A 24,611-nucleotide genomic window follows, 5' to 3' on the forward strand; every position below is an offset into this window, starting at 1 on the left:
TCATCTAATAAAATAATCAAATCTATAATTAAAATCAAAGCTCAAAATTTTGATAATAAAAATAAAAAACAAAAAATAAAACATAAGCACGAATCACAAAAAATAAGTTATTATATTCTTTCATATTTAGCGTTCATCAAAGTCATGTTTCTTCTATTAAACACGAAACTCTATTCGTTTATAGATAAAAAAAATTGTGAACAATTTTCACTAATTGTTATCATCAAATTTATAATCTTTATTTCAATTTAGTCAATGCTAAATTAAAGCAAAAAGATCAAAAGAAGACTAAGAAAATAAGTAGCATGTTTGCGATGAATTGTTATTTAATTATACTTCAAGTGTTTTACAAATCAGGACTATTTTATTACTGTAAAAAATATGGTAATTGTTATTAGCAAAAAAATTAACTTATGATTTTTATACGTTGTTATAAAATATATACATATTTACATGTTTCTATTTTTTGATCGGTTTTATTCGGTTTATTTGATTTTATCGGTTATATACCGAACCATATCCAAATCCTACGGTTTTTTTAAAATCATATCTATTCGGTTTGTATGGTATATACCAAATCCAAACCATATTATCTATTTCGGTTTGGTTCGGTTCGGTACGATTCGGTTTTGCCATATTGAACAACCCTAGTCACAATAAATATGTAGAAGATGTAATGATTGTAATCTAATAATTTTATATTATTATCTTAAAATATAATATAAATATTGTAAATAACTTTTCGATTTTGATGTTAATGTATGAGATTCATATTCCTTTATTTTAGCTTTAGTTGTGTTATTCTATTCATTAAAGAAAAATATGTAAAATTATGTTTAATTGTTTAGGCTAAATGGTTAAATATATTAGATCTTAATATTAATAGTATATTTAATTAAACTAATTAAAAAATACTTCAATTTTTCAGTTTGGTTCGATGTAAAACCAAACCAAACCGAACCATTTGGGTTGATAAAAACTTGAACCAAATGGTTTAGACATATACTTTGGTTTGATTTATATCGGTTTGGTTCGGTTCGGTTCGTTTTTTTTTCTCACTCCTAACACAAATTCTTTAATCGAAAGCAAAAGATCTTACAATTAATTATATTACGACTCATCTAAAATATATAACATTAATTATAAAAAACAAATATTAATATATAAAAAAGTAAGAACTAATATCGGCGGGTGCGTGGATCAATCTCTAGGAGGTTGTTATGGTTGAAACTTCGAGACACGTTTTTATTAATTATTTTTACTTTATTTCGAATATTTGTTTCAGTTTGGATCAAATTTTTGGTCTCATTCAGATGATAGCTTTTAAATATACTTCAAAATAAACATGAAAATGTATATTTAAATTACTTATATAGTTTCAAAAGTATTTTGGATCTTTGGATCTGATTCTTTTACAGATTACTAAGATTTTCAAAATTTATAGGATATCTGTTCGAACCTAATCGAATTCAGATAAAACTCAAAACCTAAAATACAACTGTACAAGATCCATTGGTATAACTTTACAACCCGACCGGTTTTAAGTTTTTGTGGTGGTTCGGATTCCAAAGGTTCTTTGCCCTACATTAAACCATTTTCACCACCATCGTTTAGTGCTGCTATCTTAACTTGTATGACTATCACATTTATTAATTTACTGAAGAAAATTAAAGTGAGCATCCTTTGTTTTGGGTCAAAGTGAGCATCTTTTCCCACTTTGCATGCAATGTGTGTTGTTTAGAGGTTGAAGAAGAAAGGATTTTGGGAGAAAATCAAATTCTTGGGTCTCTCTCTCTCTTTCTTATAAAGAAAAGTCCGTCACTTTCACTCTTTTCTTCATCACTCAGATTCTCCCTCCTCTCTTCACCTCCAAAAACCCTCGTCTCCGATTAACTGGGTCAAACTCCTCCGTCGATCCTTAGGTATTTTGCCTTTACCCATCTCTCTCTCTCTCTCTCTCTCTCTCTCTCTCTCTCTCTCTCTCTTTCAGTGTTTCTGGGTTTAGGGTTTCAAATGTAGCTTCTTTCTCTCGGTGTGAAAGTTTGGAGATTTCGTTGTTTTCTGCTTTCGATTTCGTGAAAAACAGAACATAAAGGCTGCTCCTTTAACTCTGTGGTTTCAAATGTGGGTTTTCTCCCGGTTCGAGAGTTGCGAGATTTCGCCTTTATCTTGTCTCTTCTGCTCTCGATTTTGTTAAAAACGAACGAGCAGAAAGGTTGTTCCTTTTCACAGTTTTTTTTTCGATTCTTCAAAAAAAAAAAAGGGTTTCTATTTAGAGATTTGTGGGTTTTAGTGGTGCTTGATAATGTCTTCGTTTCTCTGTTTGGTTGATCTGCTAACTTGCATCACTGTTGTCTGGATTCACTTTTTTTTCTTAGGGTTTTGTCATGGAAGAAGCGTCTTCCTCAGATATTCTAGAAGCAGAAATTGTTGGAATCTCATTCGCTCTTGCTACTCACCGTCAGATCGTAAGTTAACAAGCGCTTTCCTCTCTGGACTACATACATTTTTGTTTGGAGTTGCATGTATGGCTTTGTTAGAATATTCATATGATTAGTTCCACAGAAGAAGTGAGGAAGACGAGTAGCCAAAGCCCCTTTCTATGTTTTTGGTTAAGTTCGCACCAAGTTTTGAAGTGATAAGTGAGCTCAGCTCTGTTGTATAGTCGCTTCAGCTATAGTGCTATATGTTTGTTCTGTGATATATCCTCTGCTACTCTTGTATTACTCACTGGTCTATCTTTCTTTCTTGCAGCGTCTAGCATCCATTAGTGACGCTGGGATCAACCATGCTAGCCAACTCTCTAACGCATTCTTGGGGTTACCTCTGGAGTTTGGTAAATGTGAAGCTTGCGGTGCCACTGAGCCTGATAAATGTGAAGGTAAACTAGTTATGTTTTTTGGTTATCTTTTTAATACTTGCATTTGATGCTGGAATCCTGATATCGATGTTTGTTTCTTTGTTTTTAGGTCATTTTGGGTATATTCATCTGCCTGTGCCAATATACCATCCCGCTCATGTTAGTGAGTTGAAACAGATGCTGAGCCTTCTCTGCTTGAAGTGTCTCAAGATAAAGAAGATTAAGGTTAGTACCTCATTGATGTTTTTTTTTTTTACAAATTATCTTATTGGTGATTCACACATGATAGTTTTTTCAAACTATCTCGACTAATTGTGTTCACCTTTCTGATTACAGAGCACAAGTTCTGGGCTTGCGGAGCGTTTGCTAGGCGTCTGTTGTGAGGTGAGTAATGCCGTAAACATTCTGATTGTTTCATGTCACCTTTCTATAGTTGGTTGTCTAAGTTTTTCTTCATTTAGTTACATGTTGCTAATTCATATCTAGAATAGTTATCATGCGTTTGTTGATTTATTCAAACACTTCCAATATTAATTAATGCTTTCTGAAAGTAGTGATTATTGGTATTTCCATGGAATTTTAACTGCTTATGTATGTTTACGGATGATGTTTTTGCTGAACTTCTTGGATTTTTAACTAACTGAGTTACTCTTTTAGGAAGCTTCGAACATCACAATTAAAGATAAATCATCAGATGGTGCCTCATATCTTCAACTGAAGCTCCCATCTAGAACAAGACTGCAGGAAGGCTTCTGGAATTTCCTGGAAAGATATGGTTACCGCTACGGAAGCGACCATACCCGGCCCCTGCTAGCAAGAGAGGTTGGTTCTTACTTTCTTCTCCATGCTTTTGTTTCTTATGCGTTACCTTAAAATCCTTTGCTTTGTATTTATATAACATGTGCAGAACCTTTTGCTAGGATTTTTCTATAAATTCAAGTTCTTTTGGTATAATTTAGGCTTCCTATCAAATGAGTTAACATTGTTGGATACAAGCATGCTAAGCTAAATATCTATACTTTTGAATTCCTGTGCGAATGTTTGAGCAGAAGAAGCAATTAGTATACATTTTCAATGGCTGTTGTATGTGATCTTATAGTTTCCTGGATCTTCTAGGGTTTTAATGTCACAGGCATTCTTACGTTCTGGAAACTAATGACTACCTTCTGTCCTTGTCAGGTAAAGGAAATTTTAAGACGGATTCCTGAAGAAACAAGAAAGAAGCTCACAGCAAAGGGACATATTCCCCAAGAAGGATACATACTAGAATACCTTCCAGTCCCTCCTAACTGTCTGTCAGTGCCAGAAGTTTCTGATGGTTCCAACTCCATGTCGGTGGTAAGACCCTTGAAACTAAAATTCTTTCTTGAGTTCATTGATTGCTTTGGCTTGTTTACAAACTAACCCTGCATGTATGCCATTCTTGTTTTCAGGACCCGTCTAGAATTGAGTTAAAGGACGTTCTCAGGAAAGTGGTAGCGATAAACAACTCTAGGTCTGGCGAGACGAACTTTGAGTCGCATAGAGCTGAAGCCAATGAAATGTTTAGAGTGGTGGATACCTATCTTCAGGTGAGGGGTACTGCGAAGCCAACAAGAAACATTGACATGAGATTCGGGGTGTCCAAGATCTCGGACAGTTCTTCCTCGAAAGCTTGGACAGAAAAGATGAGAACACTTTTCATTCGAAAAGGTTCAGGCTTCTCTTCTCGCAGCGTCATCACTGGAGATGCCTTCAGGAATGTGAACGAGGTGGGGATCCCTATGGAAATTGCACATCGGATCACATTTGAGGAGAGAGTTAGTGTCCACAACATTGGATATCTACAAGAGCTAGTGGACAACAAGATGTGCTTGAGCTATACCCAAGGCTCTACAACCTATTCTCTGAGGGACGGTTCCAAGGGGCACACAGTCCTTAAACCCGGGCAGATTGTGCATCGCAGGGTCATGGATGGGGATGTTGTGTTTATCAACCGTCCTCCCACAACACATAAGCATTCTCTGCAAGCACTTCGGGTCTATGTTCATGAAGACAACACGGTGAAGATCAATCCCCTGATGTGTGGCCCTCTCAGTGCTGATTTTGATGGTGATTGTGTCCATCTGTTCTACCCCCAGTCTCTCACAGCTAAGGCAGAGGTACTGGAGCTCTTTTCAGTGGATAAGCAACTTCGCAGCTCACATACCGGGCAGCTGATTCTGCAGCTGGGTTTGGATTCTTTGCTGTCTCTGAGGGTTATGATGGAGCAGGTGTTTTTGGACAAAGCATCTGCCCAACAGTTAGCTATGTATGGCTCTCGGTCTCTCCCATCACCAGCTGTAGTGAAGTCCAGTAAATCTGGCCCGGCTTGGACATTTTTCCAGATACTGCAGCTTGCCTTTCCTGAACGTCTTAGTTGCAGAGGTGACGGGTTCATAGTTGGTGGAAGTGATTTGCTGTCCTTTGATTTTGGGGTTGATGCGTTGGCGTCTATAATCAATGGAATTGTAACCGGAATCATGGTGGAGAAGGGTCCAAAGGAAGCACTGGCATTCTTTGATTCACTGCAGCCGCTACTGATGGAACATCTAGATCCTCAGGGATTTAGTTTAAGTCTGGAAGACTTGTCCATGTCTAGGGAAGACATGGGAGTTATTCACAATCTCATCGTCCGGGAGATTTCTCCTATGGTGTCTAGGTTGAGGTTATCGTATGAGGACGAACTCCAACTAGAGAACAGCATCCAGAAAGTGAAGGAAGTGGCTGCTAATTTCATGCTGAAGTCGTATTCGATGAGGAACTTGATTGACATCAAGAGCAACTCAGCAATCAACAAGCTGGTGCAGCAGATTGGCTTCCTGGGTCTTCAGCTTTCAGACAAGAAGAAGTTGTACACGAAGACTCTGGTGGAAGACATGGCTCAGTTTTATAAGAAAAAGTATGTCAGTACTTCTTCCTCTGGAGATTTTGGAATTGTGAAGGGCTGCTTTTTTCACGGACTTGATCCTTATGAAGAGATGGCTCATTCAGTTGCGGCAAGGGAGGTAATTGTCCGCTCTTCAAGGGGATTAGCTGAGCCTGGTACACTCTTCAAGAATCTGATGGCTGTTCTGCGAGACATAGTCATTACCAACGATGGAACTGTAAGAAATACATGCAGTAACTCCATCGTGCAGTTCAAGTATGAGCTGAGTTCTGACAATGAGAATCAAGGTTTATTTGAAGCGGGAGACCCTGTTGGAGTATTGGCAGCAACCGCCATGTCAAATCCCGCCTATAAAGCGGTGCTTGATTCTTCCCCAAATAGCAATTCTTCCTGGGAGCTAATGAAGGTAAAGTGTTCTTGGTGCTGTCTTCTCAATAAAGCATTGTTCTTCTGTATTGTTGTATGCTTATACTGCTTTCTGTTTTTGTTCTTTTCCCAGGAAGTTCTACTCTGCAAAGTCAACTTCCAAAACACTACCAATGATCGGCGTGTGATTCTTTATCTGAATGAATGCCGCTGTGGGAAAAAGTACTGCCAGGAGAATTCTGCATACACAGTTAGGAACAAGCTGAAGAAAGTTAGTCTGAAAGATACTGCAGTGGAGTTTCTAGTCGAGTAAGTACTGGTCTTAGTAAATTATGTTGTTCGTTTTAGTGTTTTTTTTTTTGCTTTTACTTATCCTCTTTGCGTTGGTCTATGTCTTTACTTGCATGCAGATACAGAAAGCAACAAGCGATTTCAGAAATTTTTGGAATGGATATATGCCTACATGGCCATATTCATCTTAATAAGGTTTGAATTCTAATCTCTGTACTGTTAAATCTATCTGGAAGACTCTACCTGCCATTGAATCTTTTTAATTCTTGCTTGTAATTGGTGTTTTGGTTTACTAGACATTGTTGGAAGGGTGGAACATCAGCATGCAGGACATACTTCAAAGGTGCGAGGATGCAATCAACTCACTAGTCCAAAAGAAGAAGAAGAAAGCTGAGGACTTTAAGAAAATGAATTTGTCTGTCAGGTATGTCCATGATATGCTTTTCCTATGAACGTCGCCTCTGGTTGAATTATTGATGTTGGTTTCTCGCTTACTAGTTCTTTCTGTCCATCATCTTTGTTCTTTGTCTTATTGTGTATACTTGTCTAGCTTCTTAAACTTTGTGGTCTGGTTATGTTTAATTTCTTCTCGAATGAACAGTGAATGCTGCTCTTTCCGAGGTCCAGGCTCGAGCAAAGATTCTGATATGCCGTGCTTGATGTTTTCCTCCTACAATGCCACTGATCCTGATCTGGAAAGAACTCTGGATGTTCTCTGCAATACAATATATCCAGTTCTGCTCGAAACAGTGATCAAAGGTACTTGAATAATGCTTTCATTATAACTGTCAGCTACTTTGATTTATCGAACGGGGTAGAGTCTTTCTTTTGAAATCTTTCTAGTAAGATTCATTGCCTGACGGATAAAAGATTTAAAATCATTTTCCTCAACTAGTCTGAATGAGTTGCCTTACACGTTGTAGTTGTGCTATCAAGCTTATGTACAGTAGACTAATGTTTTTTTATAATACTTCTGTCTCTAGGCGATCCACGGATTGCCTCAGCAAATATAATCTGGAATAGTCCAGAAACGACAACCTGGATCCGGAGTCTTCATGCATCCCGCCGAGGAGAATGGGTATTGGATGTCACGGTTGAAAAATCTGATGTCAAGCAAAGTGGTGATGCATGGAGGGTTGTGATTGACTCATGTCTTTCAGTTCTTCATCTGATAGACACAAAGCGGTCAATCCCATATTCCATAAAGCAAGTGCAAGAGCTGCTTGGTTTGTCCTGCGCCTTTGAGCAAGCTGTTCAGGTACTCAATTACTTTACTCCTGATCCGTGCACTTAAAGCATGATACTTTGTCATATTTAACGTATGGTATCATATGTGCTCATTGTTTTGCAGCGTCTCTCAGCTTCAGTGAGAAAGGTCTCCAAAGGAGTTCTGAAAGAACATATCATTCTCGTGGCAAACAACATGACCTGTTCAGGGGATATGCTAGGTTTCAATTCTGGAGGTTACAAGGCTTTGACTCGGTCCTTGAACATCAAGGCCCCATTCACAGAAGCAACTCTTATTGTTAGTATGCTTTAATGTCTAATTACAAATTATTTTCTATACTGGCCATCCATACTAACATTAGTTACTTCTTATGCTTTTAGGCGCCAAGGAAATGTTTCGAGAAAGCGGCTGAGAAATGTCATAAAGATTCTCTATCAACAGTCGTTGGGTCTTGTTCTTGGGGAAAACGCGTGGATGTTGGTACAGGTTCGCAGTTTGAGCTTCTATGGAACAAAAAAGAGGTAAGACATTCTCACCAGAAATTGAGTTTTGTCTTGTAAATTTTTTTCCTGCAATCTGATGTTCTTTATTTGTCAACCTATCTGCAGACTGGTCTGGAGAATGATGATGAAACTGATGTATTCAGCTTTCTCCAGATGGTAAGATCCACCAAAACTGCAGATGCATACGTTTCTTCCCCTGGTTTTGATGTCACAGAGGAAGAAATGGCTGAATGGGCTGAGTCTCCTGAGCGAGACTCTGCTCTCGGAGAGCCCAAGTTTGATGACAGTGCTGAGTTTCAAAATCTACTTGATGAAGGCAAGGCATCGGAATCCAAGTGGGACAACGGTTCTCTTTGGGAGAATGGTTGCAGTAGTGGCTCAGAATGGGGAGTCTCGAAAAACGCAGGTGGTGAGGAGAACACGCAGTCTGGTTGGGGAAAGGCTGCAAACGTTGAGAATGAAGATGCTTCGTCTGGTTGGAACAGTAAAAAAGATGCTCAAGAAGCTACCAATACAGATTCATGGGGCGCTTGGGGATCAAAGACCAAAGATGATGCTGAAAATGCAACACCGAACTGGGGAACAAAACCAGCTCAAAATGATTCTGTTGTCATAGAAAACGGTGAGCCTTCTTCTGACGTTTGGGGACCCAAAGCTGTTTCAGACAAACCTTGGGGTAAAAAGAACTCTGAAACTGAGCCAGCTCCTGCTGCATGGGGTAAAACGAACTCTGAAAGTGAATCAGCTGCTGCTGCTTGGGGCTCCGATGACGAAAAGAACACGGGAACTGAATCAGACGCTGCTGGTTGGGGCTCTACTTACAAAAAGAACCCGGAAACTGAATTAAATGCCGCTGCTTGGGGTTCTGGGGCCAAAATGAACAAAGAAACGGAACCAGCTCCTGCTGCATGGGGTTCCTGGGGAAAAAAGAGCTCAGAAACTGTATCAGGTGGTGCGGACTGGGGTAATAGGGGCAAACGGGTTTCTGAAACTGAATCAGGTGCTGGTGGTTGGGCTTCCCGGAACCGGAGCCTGGAAAATCAGTCAGGTGGTGCTACATGGGGTTCTAGGGATAAATCTAAATTTGAAACTGAATCAGGTGGTGCTGCATGGGGTTCTCAGGCCAAAAATAACTCTGAGACTGAGCCAGGCTCAGGTGCTGCTGCTTTGGGTACTTGGGACAAGAAGAAGCCAGAAACTGAAACAGGTGGTGGTGGTGCTGCTTGGGGTTCTCAGGCTAAAAACAATTCTGAGACTGAGTCAGGCTCAGGTGCTGCTGCTTGGGGTACTTGGGACAAGAAGAAATCAGAAACCGAATCAGGTGGTGGTGCTTGGGGTTCTCAGGCTAAAAAGAACTCTGAAACTGAGTCAGGCGCAGGTGCTTCTACTTGGGGTGCTTGGGACAAGAAGAAACCAGAAACTGAATCAGGTGGTGGTGGTGCTGCTTGGGGTTCTCAGGCCAAAAATAATTCTGAAACTGAGTCAGGCTCAGGTGCTGCTGCTTGGGGTTCTCAGGCCAAAAAGAACTCTGAAAGTCAATTAGGTACTGCTAATTGGGGTTCTAAGGACACAAACAATTCGGAAAATGGATCAGATTCTGCTGCTTGGGGTAAAAAGAAGAATTCAGAAGCTGAACCAACTTCTGTTGCTTGGTGTTCTTGGGGACAGCCAAGTCCCCCTGCTTCAGACAAGGATGCCCAAGAAGATGATGGAAATCCGTGGGTATCATTGAAGGCGACCAGTAGCGGAGACAAGGAAGGGAATGAGACAAGTCAGTGGGGAGTTCCAAACAAGAGATATCCATCTGCTGGCTCACAGTCACAGGGTGGTGGTGGCGGCGCAGACTGGAAGAGGAACCGTCCTCCTAGGACCCCTGGATCTGAGAGTATTCTTGGTCCCATGTTCACAGCAACAAGACAGCGCGTAGACATGTTCACCTCTGAGGAGCAAGAGCTTCTCTCAGATGTCGATCCAGTCATGAGAAGACTCAGGAAAATAATGCATCAGTCCGGGTATGCCTTTCCCGCTCTATGTGTCATTTACGCAGTTACAGATTCCATATATATATATATATACATCTTTGTAAAACTGTGTTGTTTCGATGAAGGTACACTGATGGAGAACCAATCTCGGATGAAGACAAGACATATGTACTGGAGCAGATTTTGAACTACCATCCAGACAAAGATGCTAAGCTTGGTCCCGGTCTTGATTTCATCACGGTAAAAATAGCTTTCACCTTTATAGCATCTCTTCTAAAAGCTTACTTAGCCTTATTAGTCTGATGTGAAAAATTCTTGTAGGTTGATAAGCACACGACGTTCACAGAGTCCAGGTGCTTCTTTGTTGTCTCGACTGATGGGACGAAACAAGACTTTTCATACAGGAAGTGCATCAACAACTATCTGGTGGAGAAGCACCCAAACCTAGCTGAAGAGTTCATCGCAAAGTACTTCAGAAAGAGGGACAATGAAAACAGAGACAAGAACAGCCAAGAAGCCACACCACCTGGGGAACAGGAGTCTCAGACTCAGCCTATTGATAATGGAAGCCAAGACTCTCAGCCTCAGCCTATTGGTAATGAAGGTGGCGACACTCAGCCTCAGTCTCAAATTGAAGACATTCAGCCTATTGGTAATGGAGGTGAGGACTCTCAGACAGAGCCTCAGGCTTAGGTTTTAGCCTCAGGTCTTTTGGTAGGAAAGTGAAAAAAGACTCTCTATCAGACTTCAACATCACCCACTCTTTTGTTTTGAGATGTACATAAAGAGTGGAGAGGATTGCACGTTTTTTATCCACTAGGAAACTCTGATGCGAACTGCAAAACAATGTGTAAACGCAGTTCTCTAGTTGCGCATCTCTTTTGTCTGAAAATAAGTCTTTAGGTTTCGGTCGGTAATCTCTAGTGATGATTACCTTGACATCTGACTATTTATTGAAGTTAAAACAATGCATTAGTTATAGCCATCTCTCTATCTCCTTTCTCTGATTTGATGTTATTAGTTCTCATGCAACTTTTAAATTGCTTACAAACCAAATCAATCCTTAACCATAATTAAACCGAAATACAACATCTAAATGGGTCACCAAAAGGCCCAATTACGAACCTTGAAAGCCCATTAACAAGTTTTATAAAATGAAAAAAAATATCTCTCTGTTTCCATTTTCTAAGCTTCAGACAGATTCGTGAGTTGTCTCTCTTCAAACCAAAGCTCCTTTTTGTTCTCGAGAGATGTCTGTCTTTGAAGATTCTTTCGTTATACTCGGAGATGACGCTTCTGAGTCCGTTCCAGTCTCAGGCTCATTCGACACCACTACTGATCACTCCTTCTCAGCCTACGACGGCTCTGTCCAAGTAGATGACTCCATCGACGATGTTTTCGCGGCGCCGTCTTCCGACTATGGAGCTTACTCAAACGGAGACGACGTCTTCGGATCCAACGGTGGACACGACGGTCCCATCTTGCCGCCGCCGTCGGAGATGGAATCTGATGAGGGGTCTGCTCTCAGAGAATGGAGAAGGTTAGATCTGATCTGGAACTCTGATCTTGATTTAGTTCTACTTCTGTCAGAGAAAAAATTGAGTAAAGTTGATCACTTTAGTTGAGAGGATGATGAATCTGTTTAATTAATCTCAAGTTTTGATCTTGATGCATAATTCTGCAAGCTCCTTGAGTAAAGTTGAATCCTTGTTTAGTTGTCTATCCGATCGGATCTGAGTTTGAAATTGACAGGATCTGTGTCTCAAAAAGACGCTTCTAGCTTAACTTTTGTTTTGGTTTGTAATGTTCTGCCTTTTTTTTTTAATGCCAATGTTTGCATCTTGTAATGGTTACTGAGTTGGTCGGATGAATAGATCTGATCTCGTCTATGAAAATTTATGATACACGCTTTGGTATTACGGTACCATCGCAAGAAAAGCAATTCCAATTAGGATCATTACTTTTCCTTTTTACAAAGTATCTAAGGCTTTTGGATGTTTTCCTTTTCATTTTTAAGTTTAGGAAAACTATTATGTACGTACACCTTGGCCTATAAAAGGGTAAGAATCATCTTCCAGAGAGAGAGAAAGCTTAAGGGTTAAAAGGAAGCTAGTTATCTTTTTTTACTCTGCCGGTTACTAGATCTAAGGCAAACTTACAGACAGGCTCATATCAATATGGTGCTATGTTCTTATATTTGGTGCAGACAAAATGCAATTCAACTTGAGGAGAAGGAGAAGAAAGAAAAGGAGTTGCGGAACCAAATCATTGAAGAGGCAAACCAGTTCAAAGAGGATTTCCATAAGAAGAGGGAGTTAACCTGTGAAAACAACAAAGCAGCTAACAGAGAGAAGGAAAAGGTTTGTTCTTTTAGCAAAACATTGTAGTTTGAATCATCTGTTTCTCAATATGCTGTTGTTGCCATGTGGAAGTAAGTCCAATGGCTTTCTTAGTTTTGACATTTTGTCCTAAGCTGCACAACTCTCTATATACGCAACCGTTCTAATATGTTTTAGGTTTGTGTAGTTTAATGAGTGTCTATTGTAGCTGCATATTGTGCCTTTTCACAGCGTGTGTTTGCTCATAAGTTTGTTTTGTCTTTGAACACTTAAAGCTGTATATGGAGACGCAAGAGAAGTTCTATGCGGAAGCGAGCAAGAACTACTGGAAGGCGATAGCAGAGCTAGTTCCTAAGGAAGTTCCAACTATAGAGAAAAGAAGAGGGAAGAAAGAACAAGACCCTAAGAAGCCAACAATCGCTGTCATTCAAGGTCCAAAGCCCGGTAAGCCAACCGATCTCTCAAGAATGAGACAGATATTGCTCAAGCTCAAACAGAATCCGCCTGCTCACCTGAAACTCGCTCCTCAACCTCCACCAGAGGCGGCTGCTGCTGCTGCTACTACTGCTGCTCCTCCTTCAAAGAATGTTCCTGAAACCAAGCCCACCGAGGCAGTTGCTGCTGCTTAAGAAACCCTCTTTTGTTTTGTTTTTTTTTTCCATTGCTTTCATGTATGTGATTCTCTCTTTGCATTCCATTATGTGTGTGATATAAACAGCTTATGTCCTATCTGATTATACTTTACGACATTCATGTTTGAATTCAAATAAGCGAAGTTGTTAAAATAACAAATCACTTGGTTAATGTTATAAAGTAAAAGACGAGTGGAAGTGGAGAGGTTTACATAAAATGTCAAAACGCTACTTCACATATCATAACCAAACTCGTGTGAAAGAAACTCACAATAATAATAATAAAAGACAAAGACGATCTTCGATGGTCAACAACGGTTTTACAAATTTTTCATCTCCCTTGTAAGCTTGAAGGAGACCTGCAACCTCTCTCGCTGCCTGCATCATCTTCCTTCTCGCTAGCCTCTAAGCAAACGCCGTTGTTGTTGTAGACACTGATCTCCGAGCTCGCGTTGCTGCTTGTAGCTAGTGGAGAGTCTGAAACATTCATTGGTCTGCCACGAGTATGTCCAGATCTCACACTGTACATTGATGATGCTGGAATGTTTGTCATTAGTGGTCTCAGATTCCCTGGTATGGTTCTACGTATGTCCTGTTTACATCACAAATGTTGATTCATCAGTTACTAATGGGAAAAGAAGATAGAGGGAGAGGGAGATTACGCACCATATGCCTTATAGCCATATCAAGGGACTTCTTGGAGAGTGTTCTTCCAAAGCCTGCACTGTCTGGTGATGAGGACTTTGCAGATAAGTTACCTTGAGGAGAACTCTTGTCATCTGATCTGGGAGGAGCCAGTTTCCGCATGTTGACCACTCTCTCCACCATTTTGGTTCCCATCAACACAGGACTAACATTGTCATTGGCTCTGGAATATCCACGGTTAACTGCAGGAACAGAGCTACCACTGGCGTGCATCGGTGTTCTTCCTCTTGATGGTGAGCATGACTGCCTTCTCGGTCTTCCTCCTCCGAGTGGACCACTTGGCTCAACTGAAGCAGATCGTGGGCTTGGAGCTCCGGGTCTGCCTCTTGTCGCTGAAAGTGGCCTTTCTGGTAACGTTGTTCTTAGATTCGGAGGAGTCTCTAGTGAGAAACCAGGCATGTCTGATGGCTTCCATGGCCTTGACCTCACTGTGGGAGAAGCTGGACGTGATACAGCAGGGGTTTTGGATGGTGTTGGCATAGGCTTCGCCGCTGGAGAAGAAGGCTTGACTTGGGATATTGTCGGCTTTGCTGTAGTGGTAGCAGAACTGATGGGACGGCGAGTTGGTGTAGCTGACCTCGATATGGTTTTAGGAGGAGGAAGTGTGGGTCTTGACGTTGGTGTTGAAGATCTAGCGGTGGATCTTGACAGAGGCGTGGTGGACCTTGAAGGTCCTGCAGATTTTGTGCCGGTGCTAGTGGTAGTAGATCTAGCTGTTGAACCAGCAGATCTAGTAGTTGGTTTAGATGCAGTAGGTGTGAGGCGAGATGAACTTGCTGACCTACTCAGAGATGTGGGTTTAGTCGTTGCAGATACAGTGGACCTGGAATGAGTCAAAGAAGGTCGTGTGGTTGAGGAGACGGTGGTTCTAGTAGAGGTGGGTGTTGAAGGCCTTGAGGGTTTTGAATTAGTTGTCTGTGTTGATGATGATCTTCCGGTGGGAGTGGCGGGTCTTGATCCAGGTCCTCCAGATGATGAAGGTCTCCGAGTTGCTCCGCTGGATGAGCTTAATCCAGGGGAAGAGGTTGGTTGTCTAGATGTTAGATGGTTCCTTGCAGCAGGCTCTGATGAGGAATTCGCCAGCTACAACAAATACAAATCACATGTTACCAAAAACAAAAGATGATTCCAAATATAGAAACCACTTGAGAGATAATGTAAACGTATTAGACTGATGCATTGCAGATTTAATTAGTAGTGACAACCCAAAACAAGTAACAACAATATATCAGTGGAGCTTTATCTAACACTGGTTGCACTATGTTTAGACGTTTATATCTAGAAACCAAGGTTTGATAGAAAGAGGTCAGCAGAGTAAGGAATAACATTATTACCCTAGAAGTCAATGAAGCTGGGCGGCCCTTTGAATCACCACTCCGACTCATCATAGTCCTATGTGATTCCATCTCCAGCGAAGGGAACAGAGGAGTTCCTGGAGGGGTCAGAAGCCTTCCAGAGACAAAGGAAAAGTTAGTGCGTGAATTATAAACAGATCAATGATGTTTTTTTAAGAACGTATGAGTGAATGTCTATAAGAGATAGCTGATATGCTACAACTAACACTTTCCACAGCCTTTCTCAGTATCATTCACACAAAAAAAAAAACATGAACACTTTATAAAGCGAAGCTATCGAACTGATGAAATGTGAAGAAACCAAACAATCACAAAGAAATGAAACAGTTGAGGCCTACATACAGCAACTAATGAGTAATACTATCACAGTTATATCACTTAAAATGGCTACAGGCATTCACCGGTGAACGTGTTCACAAACTGATACTATGAACCAAACCGACACAACATGTAAATATGTTAGCTTCACAAATATTATGGTGAAGTAGTTACCATTCATAGTCATTTTTATCCCCTTCAGAATTGAGAAAATCATCTGGAGGACCCGTCTTCCTCGCCGGACCACCACCGCTTGAGAGGTTGAACACCGGTGAAGTTCCAGGCTTTGAACCTACACAACCATAACAAAATTAGAAGACATCAGGGTTGCCTGCCACCACAAATTAGAGAAAAAAAAAAAGAAAGAGGGTTAGAATGTTACCTAAAGGAGTGTCGAACTCATGAGGGTTGTTGTTGAGAAGGAGACTATTATCCTGCTCTTTCTCACGCCGTCTCATTTCGAGAAACAGAGATAGCTCTTCATCTTTCTCAGCCATCATAGAAGCCCTAAGCTGTTGCCTCTGCTGCCTCTCGGCTGAATCCAGCAACAGAGACGACGACGACTCTTGTGCCCTAAAACTTCGATTCATCTCTCTCTCTCTCAAAGTACCAAACTTACAGATCACTAAAAAAAAAAAACTAACTTAACTTCCAATTTACTTCCAGTATCCTAAATCTAAACTCAAACTAAAGAAACCCAACACGAAAAAATCGAATCTTTACACTAATTTGCAACACATTTTCACTTGAAAGTAAAGCAAAACAAAAAAAAAAGTGAACTTTTTTAGAAGGAAGACACGAGCTTTCTCAAAGAAACCGCCATTGTCGAGGAACGGAGCTCAAGACCCACTACAAATTAACGGAGGGAAAGAGAAACCCAGCAGCAGAGAGAGAGAGAGAGGGAGGATACTAGATTTTGGAGATCGAGAGAGAGAAGAAAGTGTTGGAAGGAGTGGCATGGAGTGTAATTATTGATCTGGGAGAAGGGTAAAATTGGAAAATATTTTATTTTAAAAAAAATTAAGATTTGTTGAGGGGACGGGGACATCTCTGGACCGATGCACTGCTACCTAATGTGCTCTCAATTGTTTCTATCGCTTCAATCCTAAGGTTTTTGATTCTCCTCTGCTCTCTGCATCTTCTACGTTTTTTTTGTTACTCAATCATTATTCCAGTGTTGTCTTGTTACTTCTATGTTGAATCATAACCATATGATTGAAGAACTAGTGTGAGATCCATCTATAAGGTTGAGGTTATTGTGCTTGTTTACATTATTGCAATGTGTAGTTTAGTTTGTTGAACCACACAATAGAAATAATGATTCTAATTGGTTGAATTCAGATTATTTAATTTGAAAGAAAAAACACTAGAAAGCCTAATTATTAAAGATAAATTTCGTTTGGAATCAGATGGATTATTATACTCTGTTCAACACCTAATTAGCAAACAAGTTGTGATTTAGTTGAACACCTAATTTAGTTGGAAACCATATTTAGCCACAAAAGATTGTGATTAGGTCCTTAAATCTGTCATTAATTACCTACTAATTAGGTACATACTAATTTTTATAATTATTTATTAGTTGATTAATAATGATGAATTGAAATGAAACATAATTTTATTTAAAAAAATTGGATGGGTCTAGTCTAGGTTGATTTCAATATACTCTGAGTTATCTTGCTTAACTTTCGATGGTACTTTTTATGCCGACTCATTTCTAACATACTCTACAATACCTTAAGATTTAAATTATACTCTTCATAACTAGTCTATTTAAATAATCTTATGTAGCACAGAAATAAACAAGTTTTTTTTTGCTACTTAAATGTGTTGTAAGAATTATGCTAGTTTGTCAATGCATTGTTTAATTTTTCGGAGGAGCCAATGTTACAATGTGTGGAATGGATTAGCCAGTGTTCCAACTTACAACAGATGTGCTTGTGTTCCCTACCTAGGATTTTGTGGTCTGACTGACCTAATAAATAGGAAATTCTATTAAGAAAAATAATGATCCACGGAACTTGCCTAATCTGGATGAATGTAACGAAATTCAATGGTCCAGTGAGCCCAGCCTTGGTCCAAGATATCCAAACTACGTACACATTCTGTCTAAAGCCCATCTGGTCCAGATAGTATTCTTTGTTACTGTTTATTTGATTTTGTTTATCTTTTTGAACCATCAAACATTTTTCTAATCAGATTGTAATATATTTATTACTCACGCATTATGTCTGTTCTAATTAAAAGAACACGCTCTTTAGTCTTTGTTAAGATCTTTACATTGCTATTTTATCTCAGATTGTGGAAAGTCAATAGAAAACAATTGTTATAAATGATCGCTTTACATGTCATACTAAATTGCATCACCACCACGTGACGACTTTATTCCAAGTTGCAAAATCTAACACAACCTTCAATAATGTCGTTGATCATGCACGAAGAGCTTTCAAATAGCATAAATAAATAAAAGATGGAAAATCTAAATAACTACTATTAATAGAGAAATTGCAGTAGAGACACATTGAAAAAGACTCAAAACCATGATTAAAAATTTAAAATAACCCAAATGATGGGTTTTCTCCCACGGATTTTTTTCTAAGGACAATCATTGCAACAAAACTAACATAACATAACTTTATAGTAATATAGGTATTATTAGATCATTGGTTAACCGACTGGTTCAAATTTTCAAACCGGCCGGTCCAACAAAGAAAGATGGGGTTGATTAATTAGCTCTGGTTCCGGCACCACCACCACCACCTTCGTGTCCGTTATTGCCACCGTGAAACGCCGATGAGAATTTGGTATTGATATCAGAATACATGGAAACAACCTTAGAGATGTTTCCGTTGAGTTCTTGGATCAAAGCGACGTTCTTTGACATGTTATCAGCCATTTTTGATTGATGATTGTCGTTGACCTGCTGGATCAGTGATCTGTTTCTGTCCAAAACCGATTGCACTTGTCTGAAATTCCGATCTAGATTCTCCCACATCGCCGGATCTTCTCCTCCCTGCTCCGCCTCCTCTGCCACGTTCCTCCGCCGCTTCGTTTCGCCGTTCCTCTTCATTTAAATAATTTCTTTTCCAAATTAATATCATCAACCGACGGTATCGATTATGTGTTCTTCTTTTTACGATGCACACAAGAAAAACCAGATATTTATAGTAAATATCTTTCAGACGAGATGATAAATAGACACAGAGGCAAGTAGTTCTGTTCAATCACCACGTGCCTAATTAGAGCGTGTATCTCACATACATGTACCGTATCGAATATTGAAGAACACGCGTTTGAGGAAAAAACTGGAAAGATGTGAAGAAGAGCGCTTTTCTGCACTTTTCTGATTTTTTAATTAATATAAAAACGGAGAGATGATAAGGATCTACAGTGATTAACTTGAGAAATATCTCAAGATATTTTTATTGTATTTCTATGAAAGGTGTATCTGGTATACGACTTGCCACGGTGAAGAACTAGGTTCACACAATCACAAACGCATGCATGATCTTCCTTCTCAGCTCCTTAAAACGCGCCTTTGATCTGGTCAGAACGTTTAGGGTTTATTAGTGAGACATTTACTAAAACAAACCTAAATCTCTCACATCAATAATGCTAGACATTACACAAAATCTATATTTCTTTTGCTATTGGTTAATAATTTTAGGATCTAAATAGCAACATGTGGAAGAACTAAGATACGGTCCTAATATTAACAAAAACATATACGTAGAAATTTTTTTTGTGTTGAACCAAAAAAATGTAAAAGATTTTGTGTTGACCCATGTGTCATTAACAGTGCAGTTTGTACATTCAAACCTTTAGTCTACTACGTTGAATCAATCATTTTTATTTGCAAGTCTTAGAAAATCTATGAAGTGAGAAAAGATAATAGAGGTATAGTGATCCGTGAAATCTAAGCAGTAATGAGAGCTTGGTTCCTGTAAGCTGGGTCATGGGATATTCTTTTTGTTTCGAAAGGCCATATGATTAGGTTCTAGTTTCAATCCATATCTGCAATTCGTGGTCATCACTCATCAGTTCTACCAAAATAATAATTTTGATTTTTTTTTTTGTTTGAGTTAAAACAGAACCTAATTTACAAGCAAAAGAAAACCTAATTTATGTTGTACATCACATCTTTCAGATGGTACCTATATGATATAGACTGTATCACAACAATCACATTACTGTATAAACACCATGACAATGTCAACACACAAACAGCTCGAAATCATCAAAGAGAATAAATATGATGAAGCAATAAAGAGTTTAGGACCTGAATTTAATAAGATTCCCTGCCTTTTCTTCCTACTTTCAGCCTCTTCTCGTATCTGATTTTCAACGTAGCCGATAGCAACATTCACATTGTTCTACATGTAACTCTGTTTCTACATCAATTAAATAAATAAACCGTGGACTCAAGAACATGTAGACCAAACCAGAGTCATATCACTAACAATGATTAGTTGCTTTTCAATGTCAGAAAACTGTGATATGGTTCTCATGAAACATCAGTTAGAAACAATTAGTTGTTTGCCAATTTCTTGCAAACCGTTTCACAATGAAATATCATGTACCCAGATGAAACTTAGGATGTTTAAACTTAAAAACACAATGAAATCTTGCAATAAGAGCTACATACGCGAAAAACATGAGCTTACTTTGAAGATCAAAAGCTTATATCTACATAAGAAAAACCAAGTGAAAGATGACCAATAAAATGGGAAGGCCTCTTCACAATGGCAGTCACTTAAAACATGTTTAGTTGTTTGGGTGCTTAATTCAAACACTTCCATCATTTTGTTGAGAATTTGAAATCTCATTTTCCAAACTACTCTAAAATCAATTACTACATTCATTTGTATGGTTACTATTTTCTTACATTTAATCATTCAACACTGCACACCCTCTCTAAAGTGTCGAATCGGTTGAATTTGGACCAAGATTCCCAGTTTAAGAACAAGAGAGGAACAAGGCTACTAGTTTTGATGATCTAGACTTAAAAGGAGACAAAAGCTAACATGTAACCCACACGCTAGAGTAGAGTCTTTGAACAAAAGAATCATCAGGACAGAGAGATTTGAAACATAAAACATGTACTAAATAAACTAAGAATCAGAGTCGTCCTCTGGATCCTCCACTGATGATTCCGCTCCCTCTTCTTCTCCTCCTCCTCCTCCTCCTCCCACTGCATTCAATGAAACGTAACAATCTCAACAACAACAAACCATGTAAAGGAAAAAAACTAAGAAACAAAGCACAAAAGGGAAGAAAGATCAAAACCTTCGAGTTCTATTTCCCTAAGAATAGCATTAAACTGGTTCCTCAACTCGCGCAGTTCCACAAGAGCTCGTTGAATCCGCTGAATGAGATGAAACTCCGCCGGTGGAGCTGCGTCGGCGGCGACAACCACCGGCCGGCGCTGAGCAGTCGAAGGAGGAGCTTCGTTGTATAAAGGAGGGTCGACAACAACTGGTTTTTGGACAGCATCAATGTCTTCCATCTAACCAACAACAAGAAGACAAAATTAAAAAAAAAAACAAAAGGCGTAAACTTTCAGACAGACAACAAAGAACAAAAACACAAGTAAAGTGATCCACAGGTGTAAGCTTTCAGACAGACCAAACAAGTAAAAGTGATCGACTTTCATCAAGACAAACCGTTAACGTACGTTAAAATCAATTCCAAATCAGATTTTGACAATGCATTTAGGGTTTATACAAGGGGTTATGTAGCTAGGTGAGATGACACAAAATGAGAACCGATGGAGACGGAGAGAGAAGGAGGGTTTACCGGAGACGGGGTGATTAACGGTTTGATGGAGGTTTCGAGCGGTGGAGATGGTCGCAGAGATGTCGCGAGTGTGAAGGAGAGACAGATTCGACTGTTGAGTGTCCTTGACAGATTGAAAAGAGAAGAAGATGATGGCCACGGGGCTTCCAATCAAGGTTTTCTCGATTAAATAATAACAAAAATCAAATTCCAAACCGAACTGAACCGTACCAATCCGGTTCGATTTTTATTTAAACGTCTATTTTGTACCGGAGCTGTATATATGGGAAAGTATACTATGAGAAAAATGAATTGATTTTTTTTGTCGTCGATAAAAATGTTTGTGTATTCTTTTTTACACGAGTTTTAAATGGTGCAAGTAGAATTGTAAAATATGAATCTTATAATGTGGTTTAGTTAGTGTTTGCATAAATAGAATTATCAGACGTAAATCTTTGTAAGAACACATAAAACCATTTATATTAATTTTCATGATTCATAATAAATAATAAATTAGTGTTAAAATTTTAAGAACACGATATAAATTTGAAACAAATAATTTTCTTCAAGCCCTTTTTCAAAAAAAAAAAAAAAAAAAATAATTTTCTTCTTTAAGTTTAATTTAATGGTTAGGAGAAGAATTTTCCCACCTAACAAACAACAATACAAGTCTCATAGTGCATAACAACAACCTTGTGTTACTGTGTATATAAAGAATGATATAAATGTAAATCCTGGATGCACCCAGAGACCAAAGAATAGATAAAACTGTCTGTAAGATTTTCATCAACTCAATGATATTATTATACTATAAAGTCAAGGCCTTTCTCACTTGCAAGACCCAAAGTGCAAACTGCATCACCCACAGCCTCGCTTCCACAGAGAACCCTTCAAGCCATACCTTCAACCACTGCACCAACGACTTCTTCTGTGACCACTTCGCCTCCAAAACCGCTTCAGAAGACACTTTCCCAACGATCAAGAACGACTCAAGCGACGACCCTTTCACCAGCTCATTGTTGACCGACCGGAGACAGTCGTTGGTCTTCAGCATCAGAAGAATCACACGTGGCAGCCTCCTGAGAAGCTCTGAGATTTGAGGGAAGTACTGTGAAGCATACATTTGAAGCTCTGACCTGTCTTCTGTAGTGCCTTTGATAACTAAATGATCCGCAGACGTGTTAATGACTTGCTTCCACGGCCTCATTGTGAGGATCCCGGCGAAAAGCACGTAGAGATCATCTCCAGCTCCTAGCTTAGCACTATGTTGTTTGATGGCGTTAGCATCTGAGAAGACAAGGGCTTTCCATAGTGAAGCGTAGTTGAATCTTGTGTTGAAGTCGAGCTCCTTGTATAAGCCATGGTCAAGAAGCACCAGCTGTGGTTTTTGCTTGCCGTATATGTTTCTTTTACCAGAAGGACGAACGATCAAGTTGGCAGCGTGAGGATCACAATGCACAAAGCCGTGTTTAAACATCATCTCTGCAAATGTTTGACTCACCTGCAAAAAGAAGAGCTTAGCTCATATCAAAAAGATAATAATTAAAAGATTACAGGTGGGAGAGCTCACTAGCTTTGATACTTCATAGGGTTGGATCCCAAGCTTTTTGATCTTAGCAACATCATTCACCTGAGCACCATCCATGAACTCCATAGTCAAGAGCTTAGAGGAGCTCAAGTTCCAATAGACTGCTGGTGCATAGACATACTCTGCAATATGGGGAGACATCTTCCTAAAATTATCCAGGCATTTCTCACTGTTTTTCGCCTCTACCAAAAAATCTAGTTCCTGATCAAAGAATACATTTAATAAAGAAAACAGAAAAGAAACAAGCAATGCTTCAGGCTAGACAGTAAATCAAATACACTGATTAATAGTGAAAGCCACAGATGCGTGTCGAAGTAACTATCTTATGTTATGAATAAGCTAAAGAGACTAACCTTTGGTAAGCTTTCACTCATTTCATCTAGCAACCACCTGCATACATGAGCCAGTATTGTAAGAGACATGAATTATGAATTGTGTTTCTAGAGGAGATGAGAAAGTGACTGCACCTATAGTCAAATGATGGGAATATCCGGTGCAAGGTGTTCACTATAACTCCAACAGCTGCTGTATCTGCTGCTGCAGTGTCCGTCATGTGCGCATGCTGAACCTGCAGATAATAGATTCAAGATAACAAACAGAGTGAGTAAATAGATCTCTTGTTCAAAATCTTTATGGATTGTAAAGAGAAGTAGTTCCATCAAGGACCTTGACAGCGACTTTTTCCCCGCCATGGGTGCGAGCAACATGAACTTGAGCAAGGGAAGCACTTGCAATAGGAACAGGGTCAAATTCAGCAAACACCTGCAGATAAAAAAATACATGAATGAAGCTTTAAATGTGTGATTAATACAAACTTAAGGGTAAAGCGCTTACTTTGTCTGGTGTCTCTCCAACCTCTTTCTTGAAAACCTCGCACACTTGCTCATATGAAGAAACAGGGCATTTGTTCAACATCGAATCCCTCATAGTATGAACATACTCCTCAGGCACAAGATAATCCTACAAACATAAAAGGTTTTTCTTAATATCCAAGAAATTTACAGAACAGCAACATAAAGTGCATAGCTTTTACATACTAATTGTCCTATATGCTGGCCGAGTTTGATATAGATTCCTCCATTTTTGAAACATAGCTCTTGAAGCTTTTGAGCTGACCTTAAGTGGACTTCATGTTTGACCTTTGCCTTCTCACTGCTCCCCTCAGCCAAACCCGACAAGGAGTATTCATAATCTATTACACAACACAAACCACAATATATACAGCGTTACTTTCCTAGGTATCAAACCGTTCCACGCAAGCAATTTAATTAAGCAAACGCAATTAGAATCCTAAAGGAGTTATATTGCCTAAACCTTTCCACATCAAACCAATCTCATTCACAGTCAACTTAAATGTTAAAAAGGGCATTGCAGGCAATCAAAATTATGTAAGAAAGTTTGGTTCTTCCGTACCGAAAGCGATGGAGGCGGCGGTTAGGGTGTTGCGGAAGAGACGGACGGGGATGTTGGTGCAGAGCTTGAGAGATCTAGATGGGTCTTCGGAGGAAGCAATGAAGGCGGCGCCGGAACCACCGCATAAGGCGGAACCAACAAGGAGGAGCTTTGTACGGAGGGCTCTTGCCGCCATGGAAGAAGCACGCACCATGATCCGACAAGACTAACTAAATTTGCGTTGATCTGTGTCGTGACCGACTCGAGTCTTGCTTGTTCTGGGCTTTAGTTACTGGGCCCATTAATGGGTCTGACGTTTGACAGATCATACGCGTTGTCTCTTCGGTCGAGAGGTTAGGTATAAACCGG

The 24,611-nt window shown here is 39.5% G+C and overlaps 5 protein-coding genes across 6 annotated transcripts; 2 read left to right on the forward strand and 3 right to left on the reverse strand.

The window, feature by feature from the left end:
- The first annotated feature begins 1,646 nt into the window (after positions 1 to 1,646).
- Positions 1,647 to 11,123, forward strand: LOC106420756 (DNA-directed RNA polymerase V subunit 1-like). Its single transcript, XM_013861598.3, has 18 exons — positions 1,647 to 1,922; positions 2,379 to 2,468; positions 2,755 to 2,881; positions 2,970 to 3,085; positions 3,197 to 3,244; positions 3,518 to 3,682; positions 4,040 to 4,198; positions 4,294 to 6,174; positions 6,268 to 6,443; positions 6,545 to 6,620; positions 6,722 to 6,849; positions 7,027 to 7,184; positions 7,409 to 7,683; positions 7,777 to 7,950; positions 8,034 to 8,174; positions 8,262 to 10,168; positions 10,264 to 10,378; positions 10,460 to 11,123. Exons 2-18 carry the CDS (start codon positions 2,388 to 2,390, stop codon positions 10,829 to 10,831), a joined length of 6,099 nt encoding a protein of 2,032 aa, XP_013717052.2. The 5' UTR covers positions 1,647 to 1,922; positions 2,379 to 2,387; the 3' UTR covers positions 10,832 to 11,123.
- A 189-nt stretch (positions 11,124 to 11,312) lies between these two features.
- LOC106420762 (clathrin light chain 2-like) lies at positions 11,313 to 13,269 on the forward strand. The gene is made up of 3 exons (XM_013861606.3): positions 11,313 to 11,678; positions 12,345 to 12,498; positions 12,753 to 13,269. The coding sequence occupies exons 1-3, from the start codon at positions 11,389 to 11,391 to the stop codon at positions 13,104 to 13,106; spliced, it is 798 nt and encodes a 265-aa protein (XP_013717060.1). The 5' UTR covers positions 11,313 to 11,388; the 3' UTR covers positions 13,107 to 13,269.
- On the reverse strand, positions 13,263 to 16,424 carry LOC106420761 (mucin-5AC-like). The gene is made up of 5 exons (XM_013861605.3): positions 15,870 to 16,424; positions 15,662 to 15,779; positions 15,149 to 15,263; positions 13,776 to 14,897; positions 13,263 to 13,701 (listed from the first exon to the last, which is right to left on the reverse strand). The coding sequence occupies exons 1-5, from the start codon at positions 16,075 to 16,077 to the stop codon at positions 13,441 to 13,443; spliced, it is 1,824 nt and encodes a 607-aa protein (XP_013717059.1). The 5' UTR covers positions 16,078 to 16,424; the 3' UTR covers positions 13,263 to 13,440.
- Positions 16,425 to 17,963: 1,539 nt separating this feature from the next.
- LOC106420605 (protein EARLY FLOWERING 4) lies at positions 17,964 to 18,652 on the reverse strand. Its single transcript, XM_013861464.3, has one exon. The coding sequence runs from the start codon at positions 18,555 to 18,557 to the stop codon at positions 18,213 to 18,215; it is 345 nt and encodes a 114-aa protein (XP_013716918.1). The 5' UTR covers positions 18,558 to 18,652; the 3' UTR covers positions 17,964 to 18,212.
- A 1,750-nt stretch (positions 18,653 to 20,402) lies between these two features.
- On the reverse strand, positions 20,403 to 24,517 carry LOC106420584 (putative ABC1 protein At2g40090). Of its 2 annotated transcripts, none has more exons than XM_048752609.1 (10): positions 24,264 to 24,517; positions 23,888 to 24,042; positions 23,685 to 23,810; positions 23,517 to 23,612; positions 23,318 to 23,418; positions 23,204 to 23,240; positions 22,833 to 23,051; positions 21,284 to 22,763; positions 20,774 to 20,993; positions 20,403 to 20,666 (listed from the first exon to the last, which is right to left on the reverse strand). In XM_048752609.1, the coding sequence occupies exons 1-8, from the start codon at positions 24,454 to 24,456 to the stop codon at positions 22,071 to 22,073; spliced, it is 1,620 nt and encodes a 539-aa protein (XP_048608566.1). In that variant the 5' UTR covers positions 24,457 to 24,517; the 3' UTR covers positions 20,403 to 20,666; positions 20,774 to 20,993; positions 21,284 to 22,070. The 2 variants fall into 2 exon arrangements, with proteins under 2 accessions (XP_048608566.1, XP_013716899.1); XM_013861445.3 differs by having other exon boundaries at positions 20,403 to 20,678.
- Between the last annotated feature and the right edge of the window lie 94 nt (positions 24,518 to 24,611).

This window comes from Brassica napus, chromosome C3 (assembly GCF_020379485.1).
Source record: "Brassica napus cultivar Da-Ae chromosome C3, Da-Ae, whole genome shotgun sequence".
Taxonomy (NCBI): Eukaryota; Viridiplantae; Streptophyta; class Magnoliopsida; order Brassicales; family Brassicaceae; genus Brassica; species Brassica napus.